Consider the following 18,631-nt stretch of genomic DNA (forward strand, 5'->3'; position numbering starts at 1 on the left):
ACAGACACACACAAGAAGAAGGAGAAGAAACAGCAAACAAAAAACTTTACCACTCTACCAATTTCGCCGGGCATGGTGGCGCACGCCTTTAATCCCAGTACTCGGGAGGCAGAGGCAGGCAGATTTCTGAGTTCGAGACCAGCCTGGTCTACAAAGTGAGTTCCAGGACAGCCAGGGCTCTACAGAGAAACCCTGTCTCAAAAAACCAAAAAATTAAAAAAAAAACCTTACCAACTTCAGTCCACAACTCTTTATCTGACACAAACACTTGTTTCTGAGAGAGAAAACCAAAAGGCCTACATGTCGGGGAGAGACCTGATCTGGCAGAACTCCACTGCAGCGAGCTAACTGCAGATGAGCCATGGTCATCTGGTCTAAATTTGTTTCAAAGTCTGTGGCAGTTTACATACAAAGGATGCAGAGCAAAAGCACTTTTACACCTTCTGGGTCTAAAATTTAAAATAACAACCCTTCAAAAAAGAAAAAAAGAAAAGAAAGTCGGAGAGGCTTAGCAGTGCTAGAGACCAAGCAAAGTCAGCTTCATGAAGTTAACTCATCCCAGCGAGTTCACCAAATATCTCTTCCCCAGCCCTGCGTTTCCTTCCAACACTTTAGTGCAGATATGTAATCACGAGTGAAAATTACTACGTCATGTGTTTCGGGTTGCCATACTTTGACATCTGACCAGACAGGAAGGATAACTCAATGGAAAACTGAACATATGTGTGTGTATAAGCACATGTGTGTATATATGTGCATTACATACATATATTTTGGAACTTTTTCAAGTCTGTAATGTAATAGCACATTGTGGATCTGCAGCAGAGTTGGCACAGCAAGACATAACCAAGTGCTCCCAGCATCCTGCCTTACCTAAAGTTGCTCCATGGAACACAGGCTGGGAGATGCTGGACTCTAAATGTGAATGCCACACAGGGATCTGGGATGGTGATAACTCTTGCCTCCGTTCATAGCCATTTGAGTCCGACACTCCTCAGTTTGTCCAGAGTTGTGCATTCTGATCTCACACTAAAATCTACACTTATCCTGTAAGCAGACACCAGCGTCCTACCACTTAAAGCAGCTTGTAACTACTACAGACATTTATGTGTGCTTTCTTCCTTGCTTAGAACAGAGATCAAAGAAGGGGCTTGCTCCTGTCCCCCCCCCCCATCCTCTGGCTGGGTACAAACTTGTGTAAAGGCAGTGGCATTCTCAGCCTGATGAAGGTGACAGGTGTGCCTTTCTTATCTAGCAAAGGAGACCTTGGGGACAGGGATGACAGAGAACAGGGTGTTTTTGAGGCTGTGCTTATTCCTAATTCTCCTGTCATTTGCCCTGGAATGGGGATCCCTGGAGAGAACATCACCTCTACTCTCTGGCACTCCATCCCTCCATCCCCCATAGGCAGCCAACTCCAGCAGATTTGTTTGTGTTGCTCCTGTAGTTATCCCTGTGGTTGGTGAGAAACTGAGGAGAAAGTGTGGGCTGATCACAGACTCCTTCCCTCCACAATTACATTGCAAATCACTCTGTCCTGTGTGGCTGCCAAATCCCTGCAGAACTCCTACACAGACGACAGGGAGGGGACTGTGACTCAGGCCCCTGCAGTCTACTATCAGGCAGGCTGTGCCCAAGTGCCATGATCCATCCTTACCCAAAGGGACACAGCCGGGAGCACAGGTCCTGGCTGCTCTCCTCACTCTTTGCTTAGTCGGGGAGACTGCAGGGACCTGCCTAGGATGCCAGCTGTTGCCTCTTCAGGTGCTTTCACTGAATTCTCTCCACATAAGCCCCTCCCTGGGTACCATCTGCTCCCTCCTAGGACCCTGACAAAGCAACTGGGAAGGAGATTTTTTTTGTGACTGTGAACTATAACATGATGCTGAGACAAGGAACATGTTAGCAAGCCTCTGGGTTCAATCCCCACTGCAAAATCAGTATAACTGATAAGTTAATGTTGGCATTCAGACCCAGGGCAAGCAGCTGAGGCACATATTTAACAAGCAGAAATGGACCAGGCCTCCAGGTCCTCCCAGCATCCCTCAGTCTCTACCAGGCATACCCTACCCTCTACCCTGAACTTTTCAGCCCAGGGGCTGAGTCCCCCCCCCCTCCCGTCCAAAGGCTTTTTCCTATATAATCTAGACATTTTGGTCTCTCTTCTCTTTTTCTCTCTTCTCGTCTTCTATCTGTGCATATAGATTCCTTGGTGAACCATGCTGGAGGGCAATTCTATCAAATTCCAAAGCCAATCCTGTCTAAACCTCTGACTCTCTGTGCAGGATCACTCTTAATGCTTGAAGAATCTAACAGCATCCGGCATGAGAGAAGATGTTATCTAAACATCAAAAATGACACAGCTACAAGCTTCACAATGTTTTTGAGAAGGAAAACAAAATACAGTTGACACTGTGGGAGTGTCTATGGGAATAGTTTCGGCCATAGAGCAACTAGCAGTAATTCCTGCCATTTTCAGAGGAAAACAATCCTTTGGACAAGAAGGACAAGAACATAAGTCTGTTCAGTACCATCCCAAACAGCCCATGACACAGTGCTTGTTGGTGGACCCGTCTTCCACCTGCAATGAAGTCAGAATCCCATCCTGTAACTAAGTTTAACAAACGACACCGTGGGACATTACAGGGCAGCGCACAGCTCAGAGAAGGCACGATGCTACGGGCATTTGGCTGCAAAATTGTTACCAGTCTAGAGGCTGTGGCTAAACCCAGATTCTCATCCTGTTTCACATAACAATTACTTATTCTCTCTTGAAATCCACCTTCCTCTAACTGAGGAGGAAAGTTGTGTGGGTGGTCGGCTGAGAGATTCAGCCTTGTGAATATAATACACTCAGATCAGCAGCCATTGGAGGAGAGAATACACTAACAGCGAAACGATACTTGTATTAAACAGTCAGAAAGCAACACTTTTAAGATGCACCATTAAATGCTTTCCCAATGTGAATCTAACCATGCAGTCTGTTTCTACGTCACCTCCCACCCCAGCGAGACTGCAAACCACTGAAGATGCTAGCTTTCGAACTGGACAACCACATATGTACTCATTCTGCAAACAAAGCTGGCTGGGGTGGGGGAGGGGAGGACCTGAAAGGGTTTGGGGGGGGGGGGACTGAGTGTGCCAAAAGAGATGTGCACGGTGTTCTGGCTTGGAACTCCAGCTTACCGGTGGAGTCAGTCCTGGAAGCCCTGCCGCTTGCCTGCTCCTCGGTATTGATGAGCTGCAGGTCTGTGTATGAAGGAGCAACGCTGGGACTGCTGGTGTCCTCAGAATGGGTGGTCCAACTGCTCTCTGACGTCAAAGGGCATCTTCTCAGAGAGTCGAAGGAAGGGCATGTCCAGCAGGGCATGGTCAATGTGAGGGCTGAGAACAGACGAAAATCGGAGAGGAAACGATGTAAATAGTTGTCTTTTGCTTATGCTTAGCCATCATTCAGGTCCTAGGCAGTGGTGGCCGCCATAAAAGGCAAGGGAAGGCCTGGGATGAGGACAGAGAACGTGGATTGGCTGAGGTCTCACAGGGAGTCGCTATTAAGAACATACCAAGGGGCTCGAGAGATGAGTCAGTTGGTATGGTGGCTTGACTGAGGATGGCCCCCATAGACCATATGTTTGAATGCTTGGTCCCTAGTTAGTAGAAGGAACTATTTGGACAGGATTGGGAGGTGTGGCCTTGTTGTAATGAGTGTGATCTTGTTGGTAGAGTTGTGTCCCTGAGAGTGGGTTTTGAGGTTTGAAAAGGCCAGACCAGAAATCAATCAATCTTTCTCTGCTTGCACTTGCCAATGAGATGTGTCCCCAATTAAATGCTTTCTTTTATAAGAGTTGCCTTGGTCACAGTGTCTTTTTATAGCAACAGAACAGTGACTTGGACAGAGGGCAAAGTCCTTGCTGTTGAAGCAGGGTACCTGTGTTTGATCCTAAGCACCCACATAATAAAAGAGGCGGAGTTTCATGTGCTTGTAATACCAGCACCATGGAGGCAGAGACGGGTTCGCTGGGGCCTGCCAGCCACCTAGGCTACTCTGATCAGAGCACTGGGTCCCAGTGAGAGATCTTGTGGCTCTGCTAACCATGGCTTCCTCACACTCAAGACATACATAAGTGGGCTGGTGAGATGGCTTAGCGGATAAGAGCACCCGACTGCTCTTCCGAGGGTCCTGAGTTCAAATCCCAGCAACCACATGGTGGCTCACAACCATCCGCAACAAGATATGACTCCCTCTTCTGGTGTGTCTGAAGACAGCTACAGTGTATTTACATATAATAAATAAATAAATCTTAAAAAAAAAAAAAGACATACATAAGTATACATACTGCATACATATGCACATAAAGCCATATTGAAACTTGGGTCTTAGGACCCTCAAATTAAAAAAACAAAATCGAATTAAGAGAGTACAAGTAACTCTGACTTTATTTCTAAATTTCGATTTCAGTTTCGTTCAGGCCCAAGCTGCAGAATTCTTGCAGTTTCACTCTCACCCGGGCATGCCCTCCGTCTTTCGTAGCGCATCAATAAACTCAGGAAAACATAGCGGTCTGCATTGCTGAATCAGAGACAGGACAGGTCTTGGGTTAAGGGTTTAGGCAAACACACATGCACGTGTAAGATGTCTCTGCTCGGTCCAAGCCTGATAATAACGAAGTTCTGCACACTGTTACATACACTGTGAGATTTAGTGGGGCAGCTGAGAACACAAAGAAAGTATCTCCTACGGGAAAATAAATGCACAGGCCGTACGTGTCTTTATCACCTTGGCTCAGAGCACTAATAGGCCTCTCAAAAAAGCAGAGTGGTTTTTTTTTTTTGTTGTTGTTGATTTTTCTTTTTCCTTTTTAAAATACAACTTCTTAGTTCAGTGTATTTATTCTTAGTTAACTGCCCACCCCAAGAGTTCTCTACAGTGCTGCATAAGGACTGTACCGGGCTAGAAAGACGGTGAACAGAGAATGAGGACCACAAGCAAATACTGTTTGCAGAGAACCCATTCAAAGATCTTTACAAATGTCTTAGCATTTGATCTGTTTGTACTGGGAGGGAGGTGGTGGTTAAGCTTAAGAAGCCTGCACGTTCATACAGTTACCCTGGCTGAAGCACAGAAGGTCAAGTTTGGCTAAGAGATGGAAAGGGAAAGTTGAGATCTCAGAAGGAATAGGTGGCAATCCTTGTGACAGTATAAAAATAAAACCAAAGAGAATCTGTGTCGGAAATATCTAGATCTTTACACTGAGGGCTCGCAGCTTTTTTCTTTCAAGCTATTCTCCCTGAAAATCACTCATGAGCTATCCTCTCCACAAATGAAAAGCTCCCTTCTGCTTTATTTATTTATTTGTTTATTTATTTCTGTTTAGCATCATTACTATGTGACCAGCTGTATCACTGACTTCAGTTAGAATTCAAGATCACTAGGGAGTAAGGGCTTTTGTCTGTTTTGTTCACCTCCTGGAATGCTGCCTGGCACAAGGTAGGCAGGCACTCACATCTCGTGGGTTATGTCAGAACCACAAACCACTCCCCAACAATCTGTATCAGACAGAGACTGTCAAAACCAAACCATGACCCCTACACAGAGACAAAAGGACATGTGAACAAATAACGGAAATAGAAAGCAAAGAAGACAAGCTTCTAAATGCTCATTCTAGGTCTGCCACTCCCTAGATTAGGAGCAGGTGCGTTGAACTACTATGGAATTAGCTCTTGGGTCAAGGGTATTGACATTATCTAATACTCAACATAGAGCTATCAGGAAAATAAAGAATTACCAGAGGTGAAGTGAAATCTGGAACCTAGAAATGTAAACAAAACTCAGCCGAATGTCATACCCTGAGGACTGCTGAACCCGAGACCCTCTGCTGAGGCTGAGTCTGTGCGGCTCATGTGAAGAAGAGAGAGAAGAATGAACCTACAGTCAGCCCAAGACAGATACCATAACAGGGATCAGATGCACATATGGGAATCCCCAGGAAAACATTTACCTTCAGTTAGAGATACAAAGACTAATGTCTACCTTAGATTTGGGTCCAAAGGACAGGGAAAAATCTTCTAAGTTTCCCATGAGGATTTTGTGTGGATCTGAAAAACCTTTAGCCTAGATTTCATTTGAAATATTCCCAGGTCGCCTCATGTACCTGGGAAAAAGCAAATACTAACCCTTTCTGGAAGAAACTGCCCCAGTCTCAGACAGGATGTCCCAAGAGGAGGATGGTAGAAATGTAATACTAACAAACTACAAAGTACGTAGCAAATCGCTGTATCGTGAGTGAGAGTAAGCCAGATATTGGAAGGAGTGAGAAACAGAGCCGGTCAGACCTGCAAAGGATTCAGACAGTAGGTTTAGGAAGCAGGAAACACAACTAGGTGCGGTATATTTGAGGAAATAAGAGAAAGAAAAACGTATTAATAAAAAAGAGCTAACTGGATTTCTACTTGGATGGACAGCATGAAGGGACAAAGAGAGAATGGGAAAGATGTTGAAGAGATGTCACCCCCATGGTGGGCAGGGTTCTTGAGGACAAGAGAGAATAGGAGGAAGGCAATGATATGGGGATACTGCTGACTGGGAATTTCCTAGATCCTGTGAACATTTTTTTTTTTTAATTAGCAACCCCCAGGAATGTCATCAGAGTAACTACGAGGAGAGTCCACAACAGTGTAAAACTGAAGAAAAAAGGGGGGAATCTTAAATGCCCCCAAAGAACAACCATCTATCACTTTCAAAAGTGCTCTACCACCGGGCGTGGTGGCACACACCTTTAATCCCAGCACTTGGGAGGCAGAGACAGGCGGATTTCTGAGTTCGAGGCCAGCCTGGTCTACAGAGTGAGTTCCAGGACAGCCAGGGCTACACAGAGAAACCCTGTCTCAAAAAACCAAAAAAAACAAAAACAAAAAAAGAAAAACCAGAATACACATCAGGATAGGACTTTACGGAGGGTGTTCTAATTTCCCTTCTATTGCTGTGATGAAGCATTCCAACCAAAAGCGGTTAAGAGGGAAAGGGTTTATTTCAATTTCTAAGACATGACCAAGGGAAGTCAGAGAAAGAAGTCAAACGAGAACCAGAAGCAGAGACCATGGAGGGATGCTGCTGGCTGCTCGGCACTCAGGTTTACCCTAAGCTAGCTCTTTATACAGCCTAGGGCCACCAGACCAGCAAATAGTAATGCCCAGAGTGGGTTGGGCCCTCCTACATCAATTCACAGTTCAGAGAATCCTCCACAGACATGCCCACAGGCTAATTTTTCCACACCAGTTGATCTAGGCAATTCCTCATTTGAGACTCCCTCCTCAAGTGACTCTGGTTGACACAATAGGGAATTCGTGTGCTTTATAACTACACCTCGAACCTGCAAGACCAGTAGCCACAAATTGCAACATTAAGTAAAGAAGACCTTTTCTCAAAATAAGTAAAAATAAGTAAGCATTACTATCAGAAAAGGTGGCATTTCTCAAGATAAGCAAAAAACCTGAATGCTATTTTAAAAAAAGGAGCAGCAATAATAAAACAAAATCAACCAACCAATCAACCCATGGCATGGCAGGAACACACACACATACACATATACACACACACATATACACACATGCACACATATACATACACATACACACACATACACACCCACGCAAACACACACATATACACACATGCACACATATACATACACATACACACCCACATACACACACACACATACACACGCCCACACACACATACACACACATATACACACATATACATACACAGACACACACATACACACACACACACATACACACACATATACATATACATACATGCACACACACATACACACATACATACACATACACACACACATTAGCTACCAAAGATTTTAAAAACACACCTAAGTAACACTCTGAGAAGACTAATTATGATAAAAAAAATTATCAAGAAAAGAGCACAAATAACTGAAAATAAAAATGGGGTGAGTGGGCTAGGAATCAGCTCAGTTGGAAGGATATCCACTTACCGTATATGCATGAAGCTCTAGATTTGCTCCCCAGTACTATGTAAAACAAGCATTGTACATTTTAAAAACATGATTTGTGAAGAAAATTAAAAGCTTGATTTGTCTAATAACCATGAAACGAAATGAACCAGTACTCACGGTATTTCCATAAGCAACTTTTCTGGCTAGGTATATTTGCTGAAAAGGTCAAACCTTGATGGGAAAAAAAAAATTCCCATCTTCTGGTAGTTATTCCAGAGTGTAGAAAGAAGACCCACTTGCCAACTTGTTTCCTTACACCAAAACTTGACAATACAGACCCAATATAAACCCAATTAAATCAGAATTATAGGCTAATTTTACTTGTGACCATGGATGTAAGACTCGCAAACATTATTTCAGAGGCTCTTATGATTTGTTGAAGGGAGTATTGCATCACACCAAGACTGGATACTCTCTCATCATAGGAAGTTAGCTAAATACAGTGTTTCTCAACCTTTTTTCCTATGGAGTTTTGTTAGATGTTTTTTTTCTATAGTCTCACCTTCCTTTCTTCTTCCCTCCCTCACACACTGTCTCCCTCCCTTCCTTCTCTTTTAAAATTTATTTATTCATTTTTATATATTGGATTGTTTTGTCTACATGTATGTTTGTGTACCTTGTGTGTACCTGGTGCCCACAGGCCAGAAAGGGCATTGGATCACATGGGACAGGGAGTTACAGATGGTCATGGACTTCATACAGGTTATGGGAACTGAATCTGGGTCCTTAGAGAAACTAGCCAGCGCTTTTAACCACGAGCCATCTCTTCAATCCTTCTTACTGTCACTTTTTAAAGAAAAGGGTAAGGTAATTTATCTGTATGTTCATGTGTGTGTGCCGGCTCCAGTAGAGGCCAAAACATGGTGGCAGCCCCTTTGGAGCTGGACTTGTGGATGTTTATAAAGTACCTGATGTTGATGCTGGGATGTGAACTCTTGTCCTCCTATACAGGAGTAAATCTTCTTAACCACTGAGCCATCTTTCCAGTCCCTACAGAGTCACACTCTTTCCTGAACTACCTCTTCTGGTAGAATATCACAACAAAGAAATACATGTTGATACAACCCAACAAACTAATTCAGATTGCCCTAGTCTTACATATGTGCGTATTTAGCTTTACAGTGTTAGCAGTGTGAAAAGTGGTATCTCTACCACCACTGATGTAAAAACAACAGTTTTATTTCTAGAAAGATCTGCATGGTATGCTTTAATGGCCACACCCTTAATGACCCCACCTCCATATTCTGATGACCCCTCCATATTCAGTTCTTTACCCGCTAGCAACAATTTGGTTTTTATTTCCACATCTTTGCTCTGTCAAGAACGGTATGTGGATGGAATCATGAAGTGTGTAACTTTTAAGAGTTGGCTTTCATTACCCCACGTATCACCTCTGAGATGCAACCAAGTTGTTGTGGATAATAATCCATTCCTTGTTATTGATGGCTGATAGAAATTCTATGGCATGGGAAGGAAGTACCAGAGTTTAACCACCCAAATAGATCAAATATAGCCATCCATCAAAGGACCAGTTCTGAGTATTATAACAGAGCTCTAATGAACATTTGTCGTGGGTTTGTATAAAAAGAAACTTCCATTCCACAGAGTAAACAGATTTCCAGTTATTGTTGTTGGGCTGTATGGTTTAGTTTTATATGAAATTATCAAGGTGTTTTCTAAAGTGATTATAGCATTTTATTATTCTACTACTAACCCATAAACCATCTAATTTGTAACCATTTAATACTGTCAGTCTTAAAAAAATAACATGTATGTGTGTGTATGAGTGCTCTCACACACACACACACACACACGCACGCGCACAAACACACACACACACGTTTATGTATAGGATTATGGGTATACACATGGCATGTGTGTGGCGGTCAGAAGACAACCTTGGAGGCTGTTTTTGGCTACTACTTTGAGAGGGCCCCTTATTTACTGCTAAAGAAGCCTAACCTGTGAGCGTCTAGGTCCTCTCCTGTCTCCACTGTGTATCTCACCTTGGAGCACTGGGATTGCAGAAGTGACCCATAGGATCCAGGTTTATGTGGGTTCTGGATTCAAACTGAGGTCTTCACATGTGTACAGCAAGTGCTTTATCCACTGATGTGTTGTTCCCCAGCTAATAGTTTTTTTTAAATATTAATAGTGATGGGTTCTTTTAATTTGCATTTCCTTTATGGCTTAAAATACTGAATATCTTTTTGTATCATAATTTACCATCTCTATAGATGTGTATCTTACTTGCATATTTGCTTATGTCTTTTGCCTATTTTTAATTCAACTGTTTATTGCTGATCTTTGAGATTTCTGGTTTATTTTTTTAAAGATTATTTCATTTTATGTTTTATGTGTGTGTGTTGTTTGCATATATATGGAGTCAAATGCCCTGAAACTGGAGTTACAGAGAGTTGTGAGCCACCATGTGGGTACTGGGAATAGAATCTTGGTTCTCTGGAAGAGCATCCAGTGCTTTTTAAACGATTGAGTCACCTCTCTGGCCCCTTGCTTTCCTGTGTGAGTGTGAGTGTATGTGTGTGTGTGTGTGTAGAGGGAAGTTGGGCATTGTGGGTTCCGGAGATTAAACTCGGGCTGTTGTACTTGGTTGTAATCAAAACCGCATTAAGAAAACAGGGTATTTATGGGGAAAAAAATGAGATTAAACCTGTACTTCATATTGTATAAAGGAAAACAACTCTAGGTGAGTGGAACCTGAGGGTATAAAAGCCACACAAGAAATATAGAAGACAGCAGCCAGACGCACTTATTACTACGGAGTAGAGAAGAATAGATTTTTAACAAAGTGCAGAAAACATTCAGCATAAAATAAAGGAAGCAAATAAAACAAAGACTATGTCTAATGTAGAAGGACATATCTATGACCCACTGAACTCACCAGCAATTTCTAGAAACCTTCAAGAAAAAAAAAAGAAATTATAGACAAGCTAAAATAACTAAAGTAAGCATTTTAGGAAATTACACACACACACACACACACACACAATGCACGCACAAAAAAGGAAAAAGATAAACTCAACTTTGTTTCTAATCTAGAAAATGCCAATTAAAACCACATCAGAAACCCTGGCTCAGCTGCTCTGGGTGGTGCGTGCCTATAAACCCAGCTGGTGTCTGTTATCCCATCAGTCTGAAGATTAAAAACGTTTTATAATGCAGCCATTTCCCTCCTTCTTTCTTATACAAGAACCACTTGCATATGTTCACCAGGCTGCAGATTATGAACACACAGAAAATGACAGAGGAGGCCCAGGGGACGTGGCTCAGTTGGTAGACAACTTGCCTAGCACGCAGAAAGCCTGCATTTGTAGCCCTAGCTTCAGTCTACAACTAGTGTGGTGGTCCACAACACCTAAGATTGCTATGCTCAGATCAAAAACCATTCTAAGTCAGTCAACTACTACCTCAGTCACCGCAACTGCCAAAGACCAGCCTCAGCATGGAGAGGGGTTCTGAGGAAGGGGTGTCTGGAGGGAGGGGTATCTGGGAGTGTCGAAAAACAAATGACTAGAAGTCAAATCATGGGTCCAAGCTGGTGGCCTGTTTCTGCTGAGATGGCCTTCCAGACTGTGCTCCTTCTTACCTGCCCCCCCCCGTGAGTGTGTGTTTGTGTGTGTGTGTGTGTGTGTGTGTGTGTGTGTGTGTTCTGCTCCGCTCTGGACAGCATTTTCTTGCTTTTCTAAAAATTCTCTGGTTGAGCCAGCTCTTGGGAAGGCTAGGATGACTCCATGACAGGCTTCAAATGGGCAGTTCAGGACTGGGCAGGTCCAGGCCTCAGAAGCTGCCTGGCCTGAGGCAAGGACAATGGGTCAGCAGCAGCAGTTTCCAGACCTCCTCAGCTACTCTCAGCAACAGTTTCCAGCCCCACAGCCCGGTACTTAAATGTCTGTACTGATGGGTCCAACAGATTAACATAGAGTTCACCCACCCCTGGAATCCCCTCATGTGCTTTAGATCAGGCCTTTGAGCTCACTTGGTTATCTCTCTATTCTGGTAATGGGAGACCCCAGCATGCTAGACTTCTGCAGAATAAAAATCTTTGCGTTTACATACTATTTGAGTCCAGGGTACCATTTTTTGGTAAATTAAAATAATGAACCCTTACACTCTTTCTGCTAGTAAAAATTCTAAACGTTATCTGAATAGTTCTCATGGGTTTTCTGATCAAATTATTTTTGCTGTCCAGAGATCTCTAGACAGCTCTGCTCTCACTAGAGAAAATTCTAAAGAAGAACTGCTATTACTTTCTGCTAGCTCATCTCCTGCAGACCAAAAGTCCAGTTTTAATTTACATATTAATTCAGTTACGTATTCCAGGTTCCTTTTGATTATCTTATGAATCAGCATCCCAAGACTCCAGCCCCTTGATTCTTAGGAGACAGCAAGCAGACACTTTTGTCTTAACATTGCAAAAGAATTCAGAGATCTGTCTGCTTTTCTTAAGCACAGACCATAAACTAGTTGGGTTTCCCCTGAAACTATCATTTCTACCACATCTGGGCCTGGACTTGACTGTGTCCCAGGCTGACCTTGAACTGAGAAATCTGCCTGCCTTTGTATCTGCTTTTGTTCCTTTAGATTCTTAAAAGTCTCTCACATAATTCATATTGCATCCTTACTTTCTGCATAGTTGAGAAATTACTTATTTTCAAACTCATGTATTTAGAGCTCTTTCCCATAGCCTTAAGGGCCATCTTGAAGGTTCCCCGTGTTTACCACTTTGCTGAGACATAGCCACGCCCTCGACTCCTGGACTTCTGCTGTTTCTAATTGGCATGGAGTCAGGGAGGTCATCCCTTAGTAGGAAAGAGTCCTCCACTGCTCAGCTTGGCTCCAGAAAATACGTACATTATTACACAAACCAGCCTTACTCCCACAGTAGCCATCGACACTTGTGGAGGCTCACACAGAGCCCTGTCCCAGGGGCAGGTATCCCGGCACTCTGTTCCCACCAATGCCATGCCAGGCTCAGTACCCAACCACCTGAGCCACCCTGCTGCCTGGCACCTTGTATCCCAAACTTCAGAGCAGTGGATCTCTCAACTCCCAGAGAGCATTGCCCTTGCAGTGGAGGGCAAGCCACAGAGAAACTCTTAACTAGTAAAGTTGCAGAGAATAAGACTGCAGAGTGTTCAGCCCTTAAACAGAATGTACCTATCACAGTTCTACCCCTAAGACTCAGGGACTGGGAGGCAGATGGGATGCATTAACTTCAGGAAAAGGTTTTCTAAGCACTGATGAGACAGGCTGACTCCATGACAGGCTTCAAATTGCCAGTTCAGGAGATTAGGCCTGAAAACCCAGGCTTCAGGCAGCCAGGCAGAAACTGCCCCACCACCTGGCCTGAAGCAAGGACAGTGGGTCAGCAGTTGCCAGCCCCCACGCCCCAGTAATGAATGTCCTTAGAGATAGAGTCAGACAAAGCCCACCTACCCTTGGATTCCTCAGCAACAGTTTCCAGCCACCACACCCAGGAATGGCTCTGGAATGCCTAGAGATAGAGCAAGACAAAGCCCACCTACCCTGGAATTCCTTACTGTGCTTTAAATCAGGTCTGCAAGCTCACTTGGTTGTCTCTCTGTCTTGGTAATGGGGAGACCCCAGCATGCTGGACTTCTGCAGAATAAAACACTCTTTGGGCTTACATACTATTTGAATCCAGGGTATCATTCTTTGGTGAATCATGGACCCTTACAGGCACAAAGGGGAAATGCACCTATGAACTCACAGAGACTGTGACAGTGTATATAAGCTCAGGCCAGACGAAAGCCCAGCACGAAGGGGAAGAAAGCTGGGGATGAAATCCCACCAGCAGCAGACAAACAACTGGCGCTAGATGGCCACTTGGAGGAGGAGAGTTTTCTCTCATGGTGTGGTTGTCAACCCCTAGCAGGTTAGCAACATTCCCAATATAGGTGGTGGCACCAAGCGTACCTGATGTGTTTATAAAAAGATAAAAAGAGGAGAGGATATGTTCTATGGATGTGTGGTAGAAGAGAAGTAGAGGAGTAGAGGCTGACCATGAGCACGCAGAGAGAGAGGGGGGGAGGGGGCAGGGGACAGAACAGAAGCAAGAAGGCAAGAGAGCAAGAGAGCAAGGAGGGGACAAACAACCCCCTTTATAGTGGGTCAGCCTATCGGGCTGTTGCCAGGTAACTGTGGGCTGGAGCTTAGACAGAATGCTAACAGTACCCAATTGTATTTGTTTTGCTTTGTTTTGTATTGTTTCATTTTGTTTTTAAAGAGGAGGAGGAGGAGGAGGAGGAGGAGGAGGAGATGGAAACTCAAAATTGAGTAGGTAGGGAGGTGAGAATGGTAAGGGTGGATCTGGTAGGGTCAGAGGAAGGAGGGTAAATATGACCAAAATTCATTGCATGAAATTCTCAAAGAATTCATAAGAATATTGTTTTTAAAAAGTTCATTGTCATCCTTGGTCACATAAGGGATCTGAGACCTGCTTATATGAGATGGGTCTCTCAAAGCAAAGATAAAAACCAGAAAGGGAAAAACAAAAAGGAGAAGCATAAGGGCGTTCCCAGACGCACTCTGCTAACTGCTGATAGTAGAGAGGACTCAAACGTCCATCAGCAGCCTGGCCAATGACCACGGAAAGCATGGCAAGAGACACGGAAGCGATTGGAGCTCTAGGGAAGAGTGAGGGCGAGTCTCACAGACACTATGGTAAAGTCACAAAACACTAACTGCAACATTATTCCATTTCGCAAAGTTCAAAACCAGACTAAATTAAATCACATTCTCCCTGATGAACATGTCGGCCATAAAGCCGTCCAAAGAAGGTTCAGAGATGAGTGATGCAGTTGTTACCCCGAGGCTTAGGGGGTGGGAAGCAGCTAAGGGAGGGGCTGTGATGGAGGAGGCTGTGGCTAGTAGCGACTCACAGGCCTTTGGGATGTTGGTAATACTCCACTTATTAAAGGGGTGACACCTTGTACTGCTGTTCTTTATACTTTAATCTACTTTACAAAAAACCCAACTGCTTGTGTTTATTCAATTGTAAATGAAACTTATTAAAGCCACATATCAAAAAAATACTGATTTCAATGCTGATCTTTACCTTTCTAAGTGAAAACTCTCATATTTCCTTTGAAAGATAAATTAAGACTAGCCCCGCCTGGGGGAAGGCAAGTCCTCGCAGCTCACACTCAGTTCCCGTTTGGTCTCATACCCTCTATCCATTCTCCAGCTTCAGCATCTGGGATGGTCTATTTTACCCAGGTTGTTAGCCGGATGTTCTCAGGCCACGGGCTTAGCTGAAAGAAGAGAAGAACCTGTGCTGAGCCTGTCCAAAGTGGGCAGCCATGAGGATGCTTCTCAGACACATCTGTGCAGCAAAGAATGAGGGGAGAGGAAGAACAAACTCTGCCCCTGCTCTTCCCCAAGGCTGAGAACAAGGTCCCTGAACCCAGATGCCTCATTCACAGCGTGGGCCAGTCTTGCAACCCGGGGAAAGTGGATTAATTCATCTGTGGCTCCACTTCCTCACCTGTAAAATGGAGCCAAAAAGAATAAAACCTTCAAGCTGGGCATGGTGGCACACGCCTTTAATCCCAGCACTAGGGAGGCAAAGGCAGGTGGATTTCTGAGTTCGAGACCAGCCTGGTCTACAGAGTGAGTTCCAGGACAGCCAGGGCTACACAGAAAAACCCCGTTTTNAAAAACAAAAAAAAAAAAAAAAAAAAAAAAAAAAAGAATAAAACCCTCACTGGGTGATCATGTGTGCACAGAGGAAGTACCTGAAACAGATTAAATGGTGGTACCTGTCATTTCGTATTTCTTTATGCCACAATCTAGTTGAAATCTCCATTGGATCTCTAACTTTCTATGTCCCAAACTGAATTACTGTTACCCCTTTCAAACTGCTTCATCATCTTTGTAGCTGCTCAGGATAAAACTCATGTCGTCCTCAATTCATTTCCTACTTGGTTCACCATCAGTTCTGTTAAGACCTGCTTTCAGAAACTATGGAATCTGGTTCCTTCTGGCTATCTCCATGCTGACCCAGTCGCCACACGCTTGTCTGGATCAGTTTGGGGGATGCTTTGCCAGCCTCTTTAGTATGTCCAGCCACACCCTGCTCAACTGCTTGCTACACTACAGCAAAGGTTTTGTTTTAATTAGCATCTATTAATTATACTGAATAATGAGACTCATTCTAACATTTCAAACATATACATAATGCATTTGGGTCATAGTCACCCTCTCTACTCTTCACTCCCCTCCCACACAGACTAATTCCCTTCTTTTCAGTTGGCTTCTCATCCGGTAAATTTCATGACCTCTCTCCCACCTCGTATATGTGTGCACATAGCTCTGTGTGTTTCATTAGCTACTCAGGAATACGGGTGAGGGCTTGCTTACATGGCTACCTGAGCAGTGGCTACACCCACCACTGAAGATGCCTCTCCCTTCTCCATCAACAGCGGTATAGATCCTCAGAGAGGGTGGGGCCTCCCCTCCCCCCATGACAGGGTGCTGAGGAACATCTTATATAGAGAGCCTCAGCATTTTATAGTTACCTATTGGCTCATGCCTCATCTCAAAACCCTTCAACGGCTTCTATCTCAAGCACAGTAAGTCCAAATTCTCATCACTCTGTCCTCAGATCTGCATGCCTGGGGCTCTGCTGCTACTGCCTGGCTCTTGTCTCTCTTCTCACATTGATCTTGCTCCTGTCACCACTCAGCTACCCTGGCAGGCTGTTGCTTCTGCAAAGCCAACTCCACCATCTCAGCAGCATCTAACCCATCACTTCCCTTAGCTCCTCCCTCACGTTTTCCCTCACCAACTCTCTGGCCTCATAAAAGCTGCACGGCCTCCCTCCCACATGCCTTTCTCTTGTCTCATTTCCCCTCCTTCCACCTTAAAGCACGTCTCAGCACGCTCTCTGTCCGTTCATCTGTCCTGGTTTGGATGTGGTCCCTTAACAGAACACACGCTCCTTCGTAGGGCAGGAACACGAGCTGTACCTTAAATAGTGACTTGTAGATGAAACTGAAAGCAACACTGGTTAAATATTAATAAATGTATAAGCTATCAGCTAATACACTTGATACAGTTGGTGCAGTATTTGTCTTCTCCATTGGTCCTGCGTGGATTAAAAGGTTATATATTGACATATATTTCAATACTGTGTCCTTTATTTATACCTTGCATCTAGTCACAAGGGCTACATGTAAATTTTTTCGATGCTGAGAATTCAGGCATGAAATACAAATGCCTTCCACATTGGTGACTTTCCTGCAACCTCTGAGTGGCAATATAAAGCACCCGTCCCCAGCACAGACTCAAGGGAGCTTCTACCCGTGCCCAGAAGCGCCCATGTCTCAGGGTTTTACTGCTGTGAAGAGACACCATGACCACATCACCTCTTACAAAGCGAAACATTTCACTGGGGCTGGCTTACAGTTTCAGAGGTCCAGTCCATTATCGTCGTGGCGGGAAGCACTGCAGTGTGCAGGCAGACATAGTGTTGGTGAAGGAGCTGAGAGTTCTACATCTTGATCCGCAGGCAGCAAGGAGAGACTGTGTGTCACACCGAGCATAGCTTGAGCATATGAGACCTCAAAGACCTGTCCCCACAGAGACACACTTCCTCCAACAAAGCCACACCTCCTAATAGTGTTTCTTCCTATGGGCCTATGGGGGTTGATTACATTCAAACCTGCATACCCCATCAGCAACAGATTGTCCAATTGTTAGGTAAGCATGACCCAGGGAGAGCAGGGACTGCTGTGCCCAGCTGTCTCATACTGGTAGTCCCAACTCCTAAATGTTTTACATGAATGCACTAGTTTATTGATGCATGTTCAGGCAGTTTATTCTGTTTTGTGTTCCACAGATGGCAAGACAGACCACAAATTCTGCTCAATGAGCTAGCGTATTCTCTGGAAGAGACTATTGGAATTTTAGTATTTTAATATTTAAAGATATATGAAAATTCACCATTAAAAAGTTTTCCCCTGCCGGGTAAGGTGGCAACCATCTTGAATCCCAGAGGCAGAAAAGCTAATCCCTGAGTTCGAGCCCAGTCTGGTCTACAGAGTAAGTTCTAGGACAGCCAGGGCTGCTATACAGAAAAACTCTGTTTTTCTGGGGGTAGGGGGAGGAGAGGGAACCACCACCAAGGAAACTTTCCCCTTTTCCCATAGCATGACTGTACCTTTTAGTATGATGAATAAGATAATTTACAGCAGATCATTTTAAGTGTACTTTCTTTTAAACACAGCCCCCAGGAAAATGTATGTTTATGCATATCTGAGGATATATTTGTATATAAGCACACACATGTAAGCATGTTGTTATATGCATATGTTAAGTAGTTGTGCAACATACATACACACACACAAACACACACATCAATGTTTACAATGATGATGGAAAATGATGAACCAGTGATAATAGTTAATCAGGGCATGAGGACGACACATTCCTTGCCTATTTTGTTGAAGAGGAAGGAAGGAAGGAAGGAAGGAGAAGAGGAGGAGCAGGAGAAGAAGAAGAAGAAGAAGAAGAAGAAGAAGAAGAAGAAGAAGAAGAAGGAGGAGGAG

The 18,631-nt window shown here is 44.1% G+C and overlaps 1 protein-coding gene across 1 annotated transcript in view; it reads right to left on the bottom strand.

Moving 5' to 3' along the window:
- The window catches only part of Ston2 (stonin 2), a 140,057-nt gene that overhangs the window by 71,221 nt on the left and 50,205 nt on the right, over nucleotides 1–18,631 (bottom strand). The window contains exon 4 of the mRNA XM_029541026.1: nucleotides 3,187–3,384. Within this exon, the coding sequence (XP_029396886.1) occupies nucleotides 3,187–3,384 (198 nt within the window). The remainder of the gene's footprint in view (nucleotides 1–3,186; nucleotides 3,385–18,631) is intronic.

This window comes from Mus pahari, chromosome 7 (genome assembly GCF_900095145.1).
Source record: "Mus pahari chromosome 7, PAHARI_EIJ_v1.1, whole genome shotgun sequence".
Lineage (NCBI taxonomy): Eukaryota > Metazoa > Chordata > Mammalia > Rodentia > Muridae > Mus > Mus pahari.